General features: G+C 40.4%; 1 protein-coding gene across 1 annotated transcript in view; it reads right to left on the minus strand.

The window, feature by feature from the left end:
- The window catches only part of Pde3a (phosphodiesterase 3A), a 243,166-nt gene that overhangs the window by 22,917 nt on the left and 199,814 nt on the right, over positions 1-20,435 (minus strand). The window contains exons 3-7 of the mRNA XM_021165315.3: positions 19,020-19,274; positions 18,494-18,648; positions 11,710-11,834; positions 6,839-7,058; positions 2,057-2,142 (exon numbers count right to left, since the gene is read on the minus strand). Of these exons, the coding sequence (XP_021020974.1) occupies positions 2,057-2,142; positions 6,839-7,058; positions 11,710-11,834; positions 18,494-18,648; positions 19,020-19,274 (841 nt within the window). The remainder of the gene's footprint in view (positions 1-2,056; positions 2,143-6,838; positions 7,059-11,709; positions 11,835-18,493; positions 18,649-19,019; positions 19,275-20,435) is intronic.

Consider the following 20,435-nt stretch of genomic DNA (forward strand, 5'->3'; position numbering starts at 1 on the left):
TCTCTCTCCCCTCTCTCCCCTCTCTCCTCTCTCCTCTCTCTCCTCTCTCTCCTCTCTCTCCTCTCTCTCTTCTCTCCCCTCTCTCTCTTTCTGGTAATGAGGTTCAAACTGGGGCTTCACACATGGCCTCAAGAACTCTACCACTGAGTTACATTCCTAGGTGGATTTAAAATTCTATCCTTCTACTGCATTAAGCCAGGAAACAGTTGACTAAACACTAGTTATGGGCAGATGGGTTGGGAACAATTCTATTGACACACTTTGGAATGAGTGGTCTACAGAGCAAGAAGCAAGTGACTTACACCCATGAATAGACAGATCTTATGAGTACAGCCCAGGTCCTAGGCTTCCTACTTGTTTAGTCTCCCCCATTATCTCTCCCGAAAGTTAGAAGTCAACTGTTAGCTAAAAATCCAACCAAAGAATACCAGTTGTCTAAAGACTATGCCTCTAAGCAGTCACCAGGAAGAATGAGATATTTGTAACATTGTCTCAGGGTTCTCTTTTCTCCCAGGATAAAATCAGGGACTAAGGGTGGCAGCATGAGAACTCCACTGATCAGGTGCAGTTCCTCATCTGTGGAGAACAGGGAGACACTGCAGTGGGAGGCCATGGTGCTATGAGAGTCCTCAAAGGTATGTGACCTGTCCCGCTCACTCTGTCAGCCCCGGAAGACTTGGAGGAACATGCTAAGTCTTCAAAAGGCTACAGGATGACCACACCAGTCATTTTCCATCGGCTTCTCCTTGCCTTTTGTATACTGCTACACAATAGTCGCATAGAAAAAAATTACGTCAACAGATTTTGCTTGACTGTATCTACCAAGAAACATTGACCAGGACATATAATTATTTCTGATGGTGGCATGACCTTAAACTCTATATTTCATAGATACTTTGTTGTCTGCCTTGTATACTTTCAGCAGAGTAAAAGCAAGCCCACAGAGCTGTATTAACAAAAATAATTAAGACAATGGTCATAAGCAGTAGCTACTTATAGTGTCCCCGTAGTTCAATGGAAAACAAATGCATCAAATAGTTTATTTTTCATTTTTTAAAAATTTATTTTTATTGCTATTTATTTTATCTGTATGTATGTCTCCCTATGTACTCCATGTGTGCAGTGCCTAAAGAGGTCACAGAGAGCATCAGATCTTTGAAGTTGGAGTCACATGTGGTTGTTGAGCTACTTGATATGGATGCTGGGAATCACACTCGAGTCCCTCTGGAAGGGCAGTCTATTCTCATAACTCCTGAGCCATCTCTTCTCAGTTCCCTCACATGGTTTATTTAATCTCTAGGTGATCTTATAGGGTGGATATTTTTGTTATTCTTCCATTTTGCAAATGAAGGAACTAAGGTGCAAAAATGTAGATAACAGATGAACAGGGAACAGAAGACGGGGTGATCCAGGTTACAGTATCCCAAGGGAAAAAAAAATCTATGATAGCATAAACAGTGGTACAATCAGGGTCATATCTTAGTGCCTAAGTTGTGAGCTCACTAGAACATGCTAGGACAAGTACCCCTCTAATGAACAAGGCATTAAGACATATATATACAGTTCTGTACATTATACAAAGGGGCCTCTGACTTTTAAAATAATGTACATTTGTGTGCAAAGTACAAAAATGTTTGGAGGAGTCCTACATCAAAACTTCGCTATGAGTTAAATTTAGATAGTGGGTTGAGAAATTTTTTTATTTCCTTGTTTGTCATTTTAAATTTACATACTTGGGCCTGGAGAGATGCCTCAGAGGTACAAAGTATTTACTGTTCTTGTAGAGGAAATTCAGTTCTCAGCACCTACATCAGGGGGCTCACAGTCAGTCATAACTTCAGCTACAGGGATCTGCTGACCTCCATGGATATCATACTCATGCAAATAACAACATTCCCCACCCCACACATATACAATTAAAAACTTTAAAAAGTTAAAATTTATGAATATGACCCCCCAAAAAAGTCAGGAATTCAAGTTGACTTTTTGGTCAGGAGCAAAATATAAAAGAAAATGAATTGAGTTTTGAGCAACAGAAGCCAAACTAGTGTATTACCTGTTCTGTTTGGTTTCAGCATGGCTGGGCCACTTCTCTCTGAGGGTCCATCAGCAGGATTCCCTTGCGAATAAGGTCTGCCACAGCTGAGAAAAGGTGGGAAAGCCGTAAGTACCATAAGTACCTCTGTACATTTTAATACCCTTAAGCACAAAGTATCTTCATAAACACCAACTTGTTCTTTGTCTTGGTCTTTCATCGCTATAACAAAAGCATTAAGATATATACCTCAGGGAGGAAGGACTAGTGTTAGCTTCTGTTATTAGGATTATCAATCCATGGTCAGCATTTCTACTGCTTTGAGACAGAGCTTAGACAACATAGTGCAGTAACATAGTGTTGCTTACATCATGGCTCACAGAAAGCAAGAGGGAGCTAAGGAGGAACCAGGGATCAGACACATCCTTAAAGGCACACTACCGGGAACCTAACACCTTCATTGAGGCTCTCATACCATGTTTCCAACATCTCCCAACAATCTGTCCAGTTATAAGGGTATCAATAAATCCATCCATTAAGTAAGAGCACTCTAGATCTAGCCATTTTCCAGGATTCCCCATGTTTTGTACTGAAATCACAATAACCACTATCATAAAAACATCATAGTCTTAGACTGGTGTGTCTAATGGAGAAATTCACTTCGCTTTACATGTGCGTGCTGATGTAGGTCCTCTTCAGAGAGTGATTGATAGGTAAAGGGGCTTTAAACTTCATCTTTCTCTCCTCACTTTCCTCTTCTCTGTCCTTTTCAGTCCACATATCTAAGTTGAAATGCTGCTAAAGTTGATAAATTATTGTTTTTAAATACTGGAACAACTGCCATTTGCGAAGTGGATCTGAAGACCTTGATACATGTTTGACTATGAATATCTTCTCCAATGGGATAACTTTAGAGTATTGTTGGTCTATTTATTTCTTGGAATAAATAGTCAATTTCTAAACAGTCTTTAGTAACAGGACAGCGAAAGTTAAAACAGTAGGACCAGTATATTAATTTTTTGGCCCCAAATAAATGTATTTATTTACTTTAGATTTTTTTAGTACTCCTTTAAGTCCTTAAGAAACTAAACAAAGGAGAAGGACGTTTTGGGGAAAAGCGAATGACTGATTATACAAACTGTTGTTGAAAAAATAAATGGGCCAACATGATCTGTGGACAACCAAGAAGACGGAAGGTTCTAGAGTAGTGAATGCTGTCCCCTCACAGAGGGGGGCAAAACACAAAGATCTTTTTGTTCTATTTTCTCAACAACCTGACTATTTTACAAGTCAAAAGGGAATCCCATCAAACTACTAAGTCCCAAAACTGGCCCCTCCTTTATACCTGTTAACTATTTTATCATTAGATCTTAACTTTCTATTTGGTGGCTGGGCTCTTTTCTTCCGCATAATATATATAGTAATCAGGAGGGAACGTTTTAGTCTCACGGTTACTTAACTTCAAGACTAGCCAGCATAATGGGGAAGAAAATACTGTAACATCAAATATTTACTATCTAAATGTCTCATTATTTTCTCAAGGGTGCATATGATAAAACTATACATGACAGTGTACTGTCCTACTAAGTCAATTAGGATTTCAACCCTGAAATATAAACAGAAAAGCATTATATGGGAAGTATTTCTAGTGGGGACATTTGCCTTCGGGGAAGAAAAAGAAGAAGAAAAAGGAGTTACAGAAATCAAAAGAAAGAGTGTGCTAACTTATGACTTCTAATCTTTCGTGAAAGCTAAGAGGGAGGAGCTTTCATTGTCCGACACTACCTAAAAGGACTATGAGAGCGACTAGTTCAAATAGACCAGCTTCTATTCGAAGAGAAAAAAGAAAAACAGAAAAGAAGAGGAAAAAAAAAAACCCTCACGCTTGTTGCAAAGGCATTACAACAGCCAAGAGACTAGGGTTCAATGCCAAACCCTTCGAGTTCAGCAGGGGAAACCACAATAATTAGTCGTGTGTTTCTGGAGCATTCTGTGACTACATGGGTGGCTGCCTTGAAGGGAATAATAAAACCTGGTTTGGATTATAGATTTATAAAGCCCAAACAAATAAAATACACACTACTGGATTTCTAAACATTGCTGAACAAGGAGACAAAGAAATCCTCCCTCCCTCCTTCTCTCTCTCTCTCTCTCTGTCTCTGTCTCTGTCTCTCCTCTTCTCTCTTCTCTCTCTCTGTCTCTGTCTCCTTTTCTCTCCTCTCCTCTCCTCTCCCTCTCCCTCTCCCTCTCCCTCCCCCTCTCCCTCTCCCCTTCTCTCTCTCTCTCTCTCTCTCTCTCTCTCTCTCTCTCTCTCTCTCTCTCTCTCTCTCTCTCCTGCAACATTCTTCTCTCTTAAAACAACCAAAATAATCTTGGAGAGGCAACACTGGGCAAGTAGTAGACCTTTCCTGAACACACTAGCTTTCCTTTAAGATGATTAATTCTCACAAGTATTGAGGGAGAGAGAGAGGGAGGCTGAACCCCTTGGAAAAGCCAGAAGCAGATGTTCTTAACCCAAATTACTCTGCTGGGTTTTATCCTGGCTTAGGGTACAAAACAAAGAACAATGCTTCCCTCAGCAAGTCTGCCTAATGTCAGATGCTCGAACAATTACAGGGTGTTAACCTACAGGAATTGGCACTGGAGTCCAGTGAACTCAGAGACCTGGACATAAAACAGACCAAGAACTCCTGGGCAACTTTGGCACAGTGAGTGTGATGTAGGATGTCTCTTAGACATTTACTGCACAGGAGCACTCGCAAGACAGCTGTGTAGGGTGAAAATCCCACAGAAAGCTGACGTGGGAAGAACTTGGGTATTAGAATAATATTTTACTATGGTCTTTGTCCAACAAGCAAGGTTGGGTATGTTTTCCCAAATAAAAGTAGTAGTAGAGAGCATGAAAGCAAAAATAAAGGTGATAAAATAAATGGTATTTATCTTAAGGCAGTAAAGTTTGGATGAGGTGCAATCCCTGGGTATTATTTGTTCAAGTCTTATTCAATAGTTTGTGGTACTGTTTTGGAGCTCGGGAGGATTCTTTAAGAGATGGTCCCACGGAAAAGTAGATGGGTCATGGGGGTGGGGTCAAATGGATATTGGAGCAGCAAGCTCTCTTTCTCTGTCTTCACTTTCCCTAACACTAAAGCATCCTCGGTTGGACACTTCCTGCCCTGAGATTCTGCTTTGCTACAGGTGCAGAAAAGCAAGAGGATCAAGGAACCACTGAAGGAAGCCATGAAAGCTGAAGTTACAAGTAAGCCATTCTTCCTGAATGTCAGGTATCCTGCCCGCCACAGTGACAACAAGGCAGGGAGTGTATGGACAAAGTACACGCAATGAAATAGGTGAAGCGTTATCAGCTGTTAGCTACTAAACAGTGTGTACTGATAAAGTAAGACACAAGAAAGCTAAGCGCTGCTGCTATGCATTCAAATAGTCCTCTCTTGATTCACTGTAGACAGTAGCGTTTTGTTTAAGGCATCTTCAGGATTGTACTTAAAACACTTGCCTCTTTTCTACTTAAAACCATTTAACACCAGGGCCTGGAGAAATGGTTCTGTGATTAAGAGGCTGCTCTTCCAGAGGACCTGGGTTTGATTTCCGGCACTCATGTGGTGTAGCTTACAATAATCTGTAATAATCAGTTCCAGCTGATCTGTCACCCTCCTCTGTCCTCCTAGGGCACTGGACACACACATACATACAGAGAGAGAGAGAGAGAGAGAGAGAGAGGGAGGGGGGCAGGATAAACACCCATAGACTAAAAATAAAATTGAGTAAATCCTTTAAAAATATTTAATAAAAAGATCAAAGATCCAAAACAAAGACATTGCTGGAGAAGAATAAAAATATGTTTATCACTAATTGGAGGTGTTTCCTTTTTATGGACGATGCTGGTAAGAATTAATTACACATTAAGGACTTCTTCAATCATCCTCTGATAATACTTTGTAATTAGCTTCTTTTTATTTCCTCCTCCTCTCCTTCCTTCTTCCTTCCTCTCTCCCTCCCTCCGTCCCTCCCTTTTTGAAAAATGGCTTCCAGGCTGGCCTTAGACTCACTATGTTAACTCAAGCTGTCCTTTAACTCCCAACAATCCTCCCGAGTGCTGGGATTACAAGCATGAGCCGCATGAACCCATTGATAAGGCTGTTTCTGTGTGATGGAAGGATAAATAATTTGCTTAATTTCACTTGGGGAGCCATTTGAGTCCAGCCATAATGTAGTATGTGCTATTGGAAAGAGTTTAAATGAGACATATACATTTCAGGTAAAAGGAGTTAAGGATAGTATAAAATAATCACAGGACAACAAAGAAAAACATAAAAATCAACAAAATGGTTAACTATATCAAATTACTTGATGAGATTTAAAATAATATGTATTTTATTTAAATTTTTAAACTTTTATTTTTTATTTACATGTGTGTGGGTATGTGTACAAGAATGCAGGTAACTTTGGAGCAAAGAAGAGAGGCATCAGATCCCAGGGAGCTAGGGTTACAGGTGGTTGTAAGCCACCTAATGTGGGTATTTGGAACCCAAGTAAGGTTCTCTGTAGGAGCATCTGGCACTCAAGTCCCAACCCATGTCTCAAGCCCACAAAACAAATACTTTATCCATCACCAATTAGTATGCAACCAAATATACACTGCTTATTATTTTGTACTCTCCAAAGATCTGTTCAGACTCTATAGAAAATGAAGTTCCTATTTACAGAGAGCTATGGAAAACTCAAGTTCCTATTAGAGCCTCAAACATATCATACTACACTTTTGTGGTACGATGATGACATTCTTACCTGCTACATATGACAGATGGGGGCGGGATCTGAGGGGACAGGTCAGGGGCACTTTGGGTGTAAGTTAAGGCCCTGTGAGATCCAGGGCCTCGCTTGATGGTTACTTCAGGGGATTCTGGGAACTGTTGTGAAGCACTGTTGCTGACAGGACTGCTGGCAGGTGATCCTTCGGGAGGTGAGGAGGAGGGTGAGGGAACGGGAGAAATTTTAGCAAGGCCACCTGAAAGAGAATGAGAGTTATGATGTCATTCAGTGCAAACCCCTGATATGCAAACCTGTGTCTCCTTCCTGGCCTCTCACCCTGTACACAGATACCAGGACGTACTCAGCCCCAGATCTACTCAGATCTCCATGCTACCATCTGGAGACAGAACATGTACCTGGGATGTCTCCATCACATGAAAATATGACCAATAAATCATCCTGAAAAAAATGGTGGCAGTACTGGTATATCCACTCTAGCCATGGTGGCCTGAGGTTACTACCTCAGGCAGGATATTATTTTTTTCCCATTTCTTTTTCCTCTCTTGTCATCTTGACTTGGAAGTAACAGTTACAATTTTCTAGTGTAGCTGAGAAAGTTCCAGCTGGAACAAAACTCACTATTTTTTTAAAAGACATGTGTACTTATTATTTTTTTAATTTACATGTGTGTATATTTGTCTGCTTGAGATTATGTGCACTATATGTGTGCAGGAGCCTGTGGAGGCCAGCAGAAGGCACCAGAGTCCCTGGAACTGGAGTAGTAGTGGCTGTGAATTACTATGTAGTTGCTAGGAACTGCACCCAGATCCTCTGAAAGAACAGCAAGTGCTCTTAGTCTCTTAAGATTTCTAAGCCTTAAATATGCTTAAAATATGCAAATGCAAATGATAATTTGGAGGAGGAGATCAGTGTTTGCAACTGTTCACACTCTCAGTGAAATGTGTATTTGTATGTGAAAACGCACAAAAGAGGAGTAAGTTAGAGGGGCAACATTTAAACAGGTGATACATTCAGTACAAACCACACAGTAAGCCTAAAGTTTATGCTTCAAGTTGGGCACTACGCACATTTACATTTATGCTACAGCTTGAGCTCTGTCTAGGGACTGGCTGGGATTTCTGTAGCTCTCACGCTGTAGGATGAGGTGAATGGCTTCTGAAGTTGCTGTCTCCCAAGTACAGAGAAGGCAAAGTGCAAATAAACTTGGGGGACAGGGAATTAAAAAAAAAGATGGATAACTTGAGTTTATCTACAGGTCTCTGCTTATCCCCTCTGAGGGAAACTGAGAGCTCTGATGTCATCTCTCTAGTTGGTATGTGTAGCTAACTGGCAGCAAAAGCTTGACTTTTCCCAGTCCAAAGTCTCCCTCTCCATGAAGTGGAATATCATAGCATGTGGATGCCCTTTTTATAATTTTGTTGGCACCATGTTTCTTCTGTGTAGGTTCCTGGGAGTTCTCATGTTTCTTGGATTCAGTATGGTTGACAGCCTCCTTCTCAAGCGCCTCAGGCAGATTTCTTGTTGCTCCCTAATCAATATATCAATCCTTCACCTTTGTACTTAACAAATGAGCCAATCTCAACTAAGAGAGGCTACAAACGACAGCATTAGAGCACTAATGAGAACGTGAACATGGGCTAGAGGTAGAAGCTAGTCTGATGGGGATTTATTGATACCTGGCAAGGATTTAATGGCTGCCTGTTTTACAGAGTAAGCTACAGGACAGCTTGGTCTACAGTGTGAGTTCCAGGACAACCAGGGCTATGCAGAGGAACTCTGTCTCAAACAAAACAAAACAAACAAACAAAACAAAACAAAACAAAACGATTATCAACATTGCTGTAGACTCTGGCTTCATCACTGACTTGAAGATATCTTTCTACCACTTGTTTCTTATTTCTTTTGTGTGTATACATATTTATGTCTGAGCAGGAATGTTGGAGAGTATGGTGGCTAGTTTGATCTTTTATGGCATTCCACCTTGGTTTTGGAGTCAGAGTCTCTCAATGAACCCCTGGAGCTCAGTGAATCTCCTCAGTTGGTCATCAACAAACCAGAGGGATCCTCCTGTCTCTTTTGCTCAGTGCTGGGATTGCAGGTTTGCCTTAACCATGCTTGGCTGTTCATATGGGTGCTGAGGATTGAGCTTGCCTTGAGTCAAGCCCTCCACTGACTGAGATACCACCACAGCCTCCTCTCCCTGCACCATATTTTTTTTCTTAGACCATTAGTTCAAAGCCCTTGGAGAAACTGTTCCAGTTCTATCTTGACACCAATGTGTTTTCTGAGGGCAATTTATGAAAAGACTGATTTTGTTTTAGTGGCTGAGAGCTGATAGTTGTAGAGATGTGGGATTCACTCTTAAATACACATTTTAAAATCTATATAGCCATTAGGGTCTTTAGAACTTGGGGTTTAACTAAATTTAAACTAATAAGCAGACTTTGAGGCTCCTGGGATGATCTTTTAAATAAACGTGCATCCCAGGAGAAGCACTTTGCTCTACATATTTTAAACTCTTTTAAAAAGCAGTGGGTCTCAGCAGCACCAGCAAGCAGCAGAGCTTTAGAGGATGGGGCGGTGAGACAATGAAAGCATGAAGTTTACTGCAAGTTTAAAAAAACAAAAAACAAAAAAAAAAAACCCAAGAAACATTAGGGATGGTGTGGCAAGAGGACACACATGTCCATACATCAGTCTTCAGGTAGATGGAGACATAAATGATCAGTGCAGACACAGGCAGAGTACGCCTTATCCAAAATGCTTCATTTGAAGCATTTCAGAGTTCTGAGATTTGTGGATTTTGGAATATTAACACCAAGTTCAAGAGCTGAGCATCTCTAATGCAAGTCTGGCAACCTGAAGTGTTCCCATTTAAACTTTCAGATCAGGGCTGCTTGCTCCATCTGCAGTCACTAGATACTCTTCCACATTAGAAAGGAGGGCTGGAAGAGAGGCTGAGAGGGAAAAACAAAAAAACAAAAAACAAAGAAACAAATAAAGCCCAACAAAAATTCTAAAGGGCAGGGAGGGGAGAAAATCAAGTATTGTAAAATTAAAAAGTGATTTTCCCAGGAAAGTTATAAATAAACAGAATGAAAGAAATCCTAAGGCCCTTTAAAGACTATCAATTTAAAGTTTAGAAGGAAGATAACACACACACACACACACACACATACCAAAACAAAACCCAGGATGAGCTAAACATGCACACGTTCTTAGATATTTATTTTCATTTTATAATTGAATAATTTTAAGATACTCCAGGAACAAGATACAGATCATGAAGTACAAAGCCCTCAATGATTTAAATTGTCCTAGCACCAAATATTTAAAAACATTGGTAGACAATCCTACATACATACATACATACATACATACATACATACATACATACAAATTTTGGAAACTCTAAAATCCTAACCCTTTTGAGTAACTGAGCCTTTGCTTCCTTGTTCCTAAGGGCCTGAGAAAAATGTGTGTCAAGGCACAGAGGCAACCAGAGGGAGAAGATGAAGAATTCTTTCCAGGAATTCTTTAAGTAAATCCAATTGCTATGCCGTATAAAAGTCTCTCAGATTAATTTTAATTAAGCAAGAAAGAAATGGGCTGGCTCAGCAGTTAATAGCATTTGCTGATCTTGTATGGACCCAAGTTCAGTTCCCAACACTCATTCAGAGGTTTACCAACACCTACACGTCCAACTTCAGGGGATCTGACCTTCTTTTCTGGCCTCCCCAGGCATCCGTAGACAGGTGTACATATACACAGAGACACATAAACACACATATACCTACATAGAAATAAAATCAATCTTAAAAAAGAAATAAATGAGCTTTTCTAGTAAATATGGCTTTGTACTAATGTTTTAGTAAGTGTATCTAAAGCAAAAACAATACAAAACAAAAATCATTATCATATAAAATTTTCTCTTAAGTCTAGCTGATAGGTAGACTTAAGTAAGTAAGTTATCTAGTTTCACTACAAAGAAAACTCACACAAGATGCTATCCAAGGATTACTACAGAGGAGGAAACTAAATGAGAGGAACTTGGAAGTAACATCTGAGCAAAGAGCACAGCTACTACAGAGGTCGTCAGCAGAGCTTCTAGCAATGTCATGAGGGTGATGTCAAGGAACATGGAGTTCACAGCTGCCATGGCAGCCAGACTGGCATGCCCAATATCATAGTGAGAGACGTGGATTCTACTGGAGCCAAAACTCAAATTTTTAAGCTGCTAAGGACAGACAACTCAGAAATAAAGCAGAAAGTACCTGAAAACCCCAAGAAGAATTTCTACAGAAGCAAGCATGCAGTACTTCTCAGAAGAGGTCAGAGGGACAGCACAGGTCCTCACCTGGATTCCAGGAGGGAAATTCAGAGGCCAACGTAAGGAAGTGGTGTGCGTATGCATGTGTGCATGCATGCACACACACACACACATGCATACATACACACATGCTCATGCATACACACACATTCATGTAGTGCCTAGGGAGGCCGGAAGTGTGTACTGAACCCCCTGTAGCTGGCATTATAGGTGGTTGTCTGACTTGAGTGCTGGGAACCAAATCCCCATAGTCTGCAAGATAGTTAAGAACAGCAAGCCTTCTTAACCACTGAATTAACTTTCCAGCTCCTAATGTCTTGAGCTCTTTTCTTCCTGCATCAGCATCTTAAATGCTAGAATCATAATTGTATCTCACTAAACCCAATTTACAGATCCCAGCATGAACCTATACATTGACTGAGGTGAATCTCCCATTCTTTCCACTTTTCCAACTTAAACTTCATTTGTTTTTCACTTTACAGTCATAGTTCATTATCACAACTTATGTATGGAAAATGGGACGTCAGACCCAGAGTGTGCAAAGAATGTTACTTACCTGGCCTGTTTTGCTTTTTAGCTTTTACATGGTTAGCTGCAGAGACAGCATAGGATGAAGTGAAGGATCTGCTTTTGGTGAGAGTCGTCAACCCTGGGGCATTCCAAGAGTCAGGATTGACAGCACTACAAAGACAGCAGTTAAAGATCTCAGAGACATTGCTCATTGCATATCTTTCCAGCACCTTTCCGCCACCTCCACAGTAGATATGCCAACCTGAGTATTCATTCGCAGGTTGCTGACAGGTATTCTTTCCTATGCAATATTTTTGATAAATACATTCAACAGTTAGCATTTGATCAGGCCACTCAATGACAATGTCTTGCAGAACTTACTTATCAAGTAGAAAATGAAAGCAGACCTATGCCTATCATTTCACTTTGTTGGCAACACAGCCTTGCCTAACCAAAAAAAAAAACAAACTGTTAGCAGCAACCTATAGCAGCATCCTAAGATTTCTTTCTACTGGTGACACCCTGAAAAGAATGTGATACCCAGGTACAGCCCAATTGAAACACCCTCACAATGAACATGATGCTAGCACACTGATCCCATCAATTGTGATAGTGGTACCAAGTTATCTTTATCTAGGTAAAGCATATGAAGACCATCACAGACTTGGTCATCAAGTTGTTCCATGTAAACTAATTTGGAATCAATCAATCCAGAGAGGATTGGACCTAGAGAAGGTTACAGAAGCCATATAATTAATGAGATGGCATTCCTGGAAATCTTCCAAGTGAAATATCTTTTTATATATCACTTCAAGTCTTACTTGTGGAAATGGAAACATTATCCACCCTAATTTGGGAGATAAGGGAATTCAGGAAGTTGACAACCTTGGACTGCCCCCAGGGAAAAGTGCTTGCTCTGTGTTTTGCCAGCACCTGTGTCCCTTCATGCATCAGTGAATTTGGTGAAGGTCAAAAGTCTATAATTTGCATGAATATAGCTTGGATATTTGATCACTTTCCAATCTTAGATTCAGCAGGATGTGTCTGATCTGTCTGAATGACAGACTGTAAATAATCCTGAAAGTGATGAACTTATGGGACCATGGATATATGGAGTTTGTCACATAAGATTTAAAATTAATGGGGTATAATTTGGAGGTGGCCTCAAAGAACAGGGATTCTGCCTCTCCCAGCAGCCATCATGCCCAGAGCTCCTTTAAGAGCTTAGTGGGACTTCAGGATCTCTTTCCCCATGATATTTCTCTTCAACGATTATATTTTATGAGCTGCCTTTACTCTGACTTGTCATAGGAACTTACCACATAACATACATGATGAAAGAGACACTTGAAGGGTGCAGTGAACTTCAGCAATTGTCAAGAACATTAGAAGCCCACAAAACACTTGTTTTGAGGCATCTTTAGACAGCTTATCTTTAGCCTCTCCCAAATGCTTGTAATTTTGTGAGTGAGACAAAAATATATATATGTATTAACCAAAGGTCTCCTTGTGGTGTTAGTCTCTGTTGGCTCATTCTGCTTGCCTGGATAACTGATAAAGTGACTATGAAAAAACTATGTTAATATATAGGTGTATCTTTTCATTTCTTAGACTATTATAGTCAACAAACTATTACTCATCCATGCATGCCTTCTGAAGAGCCTAACATCCCAAAAAGATATCTTATTGTGGCTCTCTCAAAAACTGCCTACTTAAGTTCTTTTACAGCGATAACTACAACAAAAAGAAAAACCATTTCACAGGGAGATACAAAGATGGCTCAGTGGTTAAGAGCGCTGGCTGCTCTTGGAGGGGACACTGGTTTGATTTCCAGCACCAACACGGCAGCTCACAACCATATGTCATTTCCATTCCAGATGATGCAATACCCTCCTTCTCACTAATCAAGGTATTATAAAAATGTATATATATATAAATATATATGAATGCATACAGGCAAAGGTACTCATATCATAGCATTAAAATTCTAAGGAAGTGTTCTTTAAAAACAGACAAATGTGTTTATTTTGAAAAGTTTGTAAAATTGAATGCAATGGAGTCCAGGTTAGTTAGGATCTACCTATACCCATCCTACGTTAACCTAGCATATATTAATTTTTTATATTATACTATAAGTAAAACAGCCTAAACCAATGTATGTTGTTTAAATGCATTATAGTTTAGGTTCACATCTTTGTGTATCTTGGTATGAGCCTCAAGGTAGTGGTTAGCTTGCAATGACCAATGCTGGCTCATCCCTGCTTAGAACTAATAAACAGATAAGAATTGGACTCTAGAGAGGAAAGGGGCTGAAAGAAAGTTCCGAGTGGTCATTGATTCTGAAGCAAAGGAGGAGACAGATGATTGGTCTCAGTCCTCTTCAACACAGGACTTTTACATCTTCACATCTCCCTGTAATAATTCCATCTTCAATTTTAAACTGGGTAGGAGTACCTTGTTAGGAATCTTATAGCTTCCTTTATGTCTGATTTATCAAGTCCGAGGCCAATTACGAGATTAACTTAGAATGACTGGGAGTATGACATATGCCAGAAACTTCTGTCTCTCCAAAGGCTATTTTGAAAGCATCTATTTGCACCCCCCCATCTAATATACTCCCCAATTTCACTATTGTTCTATCTTTAATACCATTTCTTGGAGGTACATATAGAGGCTCAGGAAAAATCATGGTCTCTTGGAAGACACACCTGAGTTGTTCAGTTCCTCTGACTCTCAATCCTGTATCCTTTGCAGCAGATATTTAAAGTTTCCAGATGGAAACCTGCATCCATCTGGCCCAGAAACTGTTGGTATGTTTAGTTGTTTAGTTGGTTTTGTTTGTTTTTGAGACAGGGTCTCACATAGTTCCTAGTCCTGACTGGCCTGGAAATCATGAACTTTTTCCTGTCTCTGCCTCCTGAGTTCTCCTAATATATTGGTTGTTTTTATTTCTGCTTCTAAAGTTGTTTAAATCATTAAGTCCCCAAGATACTGAAATGAGGGAGGGAGGGAGGGAGGGAGGGAGGGAGGGAGGGAGAGAGAGAGAGAGAGAGAGAGAGAGAGAGAGAGAGAGAGAGAGAGAGAGAGAGAGAGAGAGAGAGAGAGAGAAATAAGAAATGCAATGTGGACAAAGGAAGGAACCTAAAATCCTTTTGTTAAACCAATCAGCAATTGTAAAAGTGGCTCTCTGGAGTCAGAAGGACTTAAAAGTCATCATATTTAACAGTCATACCACATCCACTTCTGCACATGTGGGTTTTCCTTAAAGAGGTAGGTTCTCACCACATGAAGTTGATGACTTCACAATGGTGCAAACTGCACGGTGTTCAAACTTTACACCTGACTCTTTATAGCACAGTGAAATTAAGGAGTAGCTATGCCATGGGAAAAATATCCACAAGCATGAGATCTGTGAATACCACTAGGATAAACAACATGGTGACTCATACTAGTCCCTATCTGTGTGAACATATATGCATCCAATCACAGATTTTATAAATTAGTATGACAAGACCTTTTGAAGGAGAGAAAAAATTTCTTTGAAATCTTTGGTATTGGTGTGTGTGTGTGTGTGTGTGTGTATGTGTGTGTGTGTGTGTGTGTGTGTGTGATGACTTCATTATTAGCCTTGATTTCACACAAAGCAAAGAATGGTTGAAAGCAGATTTGGCTAGAATAACAAAGGACACAACAATGGCATTGAGAAGAGGGCGGCCATGTTTTTCTTTTTTCTCTTTCTTTTCTTTTTTTTTTTTCATGTGTTTCATAAAGTCATTTTTTCACATAGAAAAACATGGAGTATCAAGCAAAGTATGACAGGAAATGTCAGTCTTCCTTGACAGTGTTGTTTGGATACGAGATGTGTTTCTATGCTCACCAGTTTGAACACTTGGTCCTCAATCAGTGGCTCTGGTTTGGTAGAATGTAGAATCCTTGAGAAGTAGACCTGACTGGAGGAAGTGTTTTCCTGGGAGCTGGATCTAGCTTTATGTCCTGACTCAATTCCTGGCCTGGCATTGCTTTTGCTGCTTCCTAGTGTCATCAAGTATGAGCAATGTGCTTCACACTCCTGCTGAGTCTTCCACTAAGGGAAATGACAAATATTACCAACGATATTTAATTTTAACTTCAGGAAATGTTTGTGAATCACCACGTGTCTCCTATGAGGGCATCTGCAAGTTTTACAAAAGTCCAGGAAATACCATAGACTGGAAATATAATTTATAGTTTATGAAAATTATGGTTTAAGTCTCAAAAAACCAAAAAAAAAGAAAAAGAAAGAAAAAAGAAACACCTGATGGTTGTTGAATCAGAGCACAAATATTAACACAAAAGAATGTAATTTACATTCTAAATGAAGGACGCAGTGGTCAGTGGATGGGTTAGAAGTGGCTGTAAGCACATCTTCCTTTGGTTCAACATCTTAGTGAAGATGCCAGGGGTTATCTGTGCTCTGAGCTCATCAGGGCCATTTCGGGATAAGAAGTTGAGAGATGCCAGAAAGCCAGTCAAGAAAGACAAAAAGGCAGCAAATATGTCTGGGGCAGGACCAAGGAGAAAAAGTAGTCCAAAGGAAAAACTAGAGTGAAATTCAACCAGTCAGTCTGTTTAACAAGGCCATGGCATGGTGAAATCAGTAAAATGTTCCCAGGGGTAAGCTGATCCCACAGCTGTGGTCTGAGAGAGTGACTCTACAGTCCCTAGCCAGGGTAGCCCTTCAGGAACCCCTTGGTAGAGGGCTACTTGGGTTACAAAGTACAGAGCTCAAGTAATTTATGAATGGAACACTAAGGGCAAATGTGCCTGCCCCAGGTGCTGATGAAGAGGCACAGAGCAGTTTGGTCTCTGTACTCACAGCAGGAAAAGTAAAACTTTACTAAAGGAAATGAAAGCAAGGGAGTCTGTCGTCACTCAAGCCTCGGGATTTGGGAAGCTGTCATTCCCACACTTGTCACCATGTCAGGAAGAGGAGACTATTTCAGACATTGCTATTGAGTATTTACATAAAGATATGGATATTTTAATTTACTACACCAATAATTGTATGTGTGTATATATATATATATATATATATATATATATATATGTGTGTGTGTGTGTGTGTGTGTGTGTGTGTGTATGTATATATATACATATACATATACATATACATATATATATATATGAATGAAATGATAGGGTAAAAGTTATTATAATTATTGACTTCATATAAAGTATTCTAATTTTCTTCTAAGTTGTAAGGAAGAAACAAAGTAGCCCCCTTTGGAAGCACATCTTTTAGTGGTATTTTCGTACAAATTCATTTTAGATTCTTTAGCCTTTTAAATTCTGGCCTTTCAGTCACTAATAAAATTTGATCTTGAATTTCCCCCAAGGGCCATGTGTTAAGGGCTCAGTCTGCAGCATCAGAGGCTGGACCTTTAAAGGTAGGGCCTGCATCCAAGTGATCAGATCAGTGGCGCTGTTCCTTTGCAGGGCATATTAGGATATTAGCACTTGCCTTCCCTCTCTCCCTTCTCTCTGTCCTAGAGCTACAAGGTGATCAGGCTCCTCTGCCCTGATGTACTAGGACTCCAAAGTCCCAAAGAAAACACAGATGGGAACCCTTGAAAGCCAGAGGCTAATAATCCTTAATGGATATCAGGTACTTTGTCAAGATGATGGAAAGTAGACTCATACAGCCACTTCATAAAACTGTAATTAATATACTACTAAGACATTGAATAACACATAAAGCTCAGTGCATAGCTCAAGGTGAAAGCATTTGCCCAGGAAACATGAATATGTATGTGTATGCAAACACACAGATATACATATACACACTCATATAAACATAAAAATGCAAACATGCACACATACACATGTATACTTACATGCTCACATGTACACACACATTTATACATGCATACACATATAAGTACACACACATTCACACATTTGCTCACATATACATATATTTATTTACTCACATACATACACACATACACACATTTACTCACAAACACATACACAGACACACATACACACAAATACACACATACACTCATATATTCACACACAATAAACACACACACATATATATATACATACATATATATATACACACACACATACATACATACATACATACATATACACACACACACCACACACATATACACATGTACCTATACACACATACACACACAGATATACACTTACACACACACATATATATATATATACATGTATGCATATATGGACACATATATACAGATATACACATACATACATGCATCATGCACTCACACGTGTACACATATACACACACATATACATTTACACATATACACACAAAAATGCACATACACAAACAACATACACATACATGCACATTCACACAGAGAAATGTAAAAGATTTCAGTACATCCAATTGTTACTATGATGCCATCTACTTTAAAATCTATAATTCTTGTTAATTCTGAAGACAACAAACAGAACAGGTCTGACAGCCATTGTAAGAATCCCATGTAAATGTCAGATGAGATTTGTTCAATTTAAAGTTCTCACTATGAATCTCCATGCAGGTATAGTATAACTTCGCTCTTGACTTTGGCCTTTTCCACCCAATGCCGTAGGTGCAGGGCTCATCCCAACTCACTCTTAGTATTTACATTCAAGGTCGTGTCCATCAGGCCCCAGAGTACTCTGTGGTTAAGCATGCAAATTTGACATGTTCAAAGCCCAGTTCTCAGTCACCCTGGTTGGGCCTCTCTTCTCATGCACTCTGAATTCTTTTCAGCATGTATGTCCTCTGAGGAGACCTGAAGCCAAAGGGAGTGGGGTCTGACCTGGGTGAAGGGGCTTCCTGCGGCTTGATGCTGGCACTGCGATCCCTCCGCACTGGCGCAGGCTCCAAGGTGGGCAGACCTGTGGCAGAGGTGGTAGTTGTCCAGGTTGACGAGACTCTTCTCAGTAAGCCTGGAGGCAAACTTCTTCTCAGGCGCTGGAAGAAGATTCACTTTATCAGAGACCACACTTTAGGCCATCAAATTTTATGTAAAACAGAGGGTGGAAGTGAGGAAAAGGGAAGCAGGTGTTGAACAATACAGGCTGAATTTCATCTATTCCTATCCCGGAACACTGAAAGAGAAATTCAAAAGTTGAGTGACAGAGGTAACAGTAAGCCATGTCTACTGTCCCCTAGGGAATCTCAGGCAGTGAGTGTGAGAAGCAAACTGGCTACATAGCAAGTACTAGGATCCCAGGGCTACACCAGAAAGTTCTGTCTCAGACATCGCAGAAGTGGCAGGAAGGAAACCTGAGACGGTGGAAAGATTAGCAAAGACCACGCACACCACCTCATGCGGCACCTACCTTGGAAATGGTCTGCTTGTCTTTCTCCAAGCCTTCCTCAGAGTCCGAGCAGGTATAGTTCTCACTGAAGGTCACGGTGGGGTTCACTCTGGGCTTGTGGATGGCCTGGAAGGTGAGCTGGGTGCTGAGCAAGTTGCTTACGGCCCTCAAGGATGTACACACATTCGGGGGCAGAGAAGGGTCGGCCAGGAGGTCGGTAATGAGGCCATGGGCCTCACCCATCACGGCAATATCCACAGTGATGCTGGTTCCTGACTGGAACACCAAAGCAAGACGTCAGGGTAGGTGAGTGTGTCGGGGGTGAAGCGAGCTAATTTGGAGCTTTATCAACCAAAAACACACTGCTGTCAGGTATGGTGGTGCACATCTACAAACTGGAAGTACTGGCAGCTGAGGCAGGGAGATCTAGGGACAACCTAGGCTGTGTAGAGTAAGAGAAGACCCTGCGTTACCGTGGCACCCAATTTGAAGGAAAAGAAAAGCAAATTCAGCTAAGCCCTCCAGAACAACACAGTTCAAGTCACGCGGCTGCTTCGACACTAAAATCTGCCATGGTTAGTTTTGTAGGTCTCTACTTTTCAAAAGTTTATATTTTTATAATATTTAATACTGACCCATACAAGTTACAGATATGGGTTTGAGTGATGGCTCAATAGTTGGGAGCGTTTACTAGTCTTGCAGAGGACCCGAGATCAATTCCCAGAACCCACATGGCAGTTCCTAACCATCTGTGACTCTGTTCGCCTTGGGTCTGATGCCATCTTCTGACTGCTCTGGGTACTTCATGCAGACGGTGCACAGCTATGGTTCTCAACCTTCCTAATGCTGAGATACTTTAACATAGTTTCTCATGTTGTGGTGACCGCCTAGTCGTAAAACTATCCCATTACTACTTCCTCAAATTGTAATGTAAATATCTGATATGGAAGATGTCTGATAAGTGACTCTCAAAAGGGTCACGACCCACATATAAAACCCCTGGTGCCCATATATACATGCCCGCAAAACATTCGTACACAGGAAAATAAAACTAAATATTTCTAAAAACATTTCAAACAGATGTACATATGTGACATATTAATAGATTGTATATTGTATACTATTCAAACCTTGGTTTGCACACCTATGCCCTAAAACATTCCTCATTTCTCTGCACTGAAAATGTTCAAAGGCTGGTGGAAACCTATAACACATTCACTTCCCATACAGCCATCCCACTGTGAAACAGCATGGGGTGGCCTCTTTCTCCATCTGAAGTACCCTGTTCAAAGCTAGAGCTGCAGGAGGAATAGGGCATATATAGCCAGACTAAAAACTGCTCTAGGGCTGTGTGCATGCTAGTGGTAGAGCACTTAGTTGCCTTGCACATTTAAACTCTGGCTTTGAAGCCAGTATAACCACCACCGCATGGCAAAT

This window comes from Mus caroli, unplaced genomic scaffold, assembly GCF_978045245.1.
Source record: "Mus caroli unplaced genomic scaffold, Mus_caroli_1 scaffold_7, whole genome shotgun sequence".
Lineage (NCBI taxonomy): Eukaryota > Metazoa > Chordata > Mammalia > Rodentia > Muridae > Mus > Mus caroli.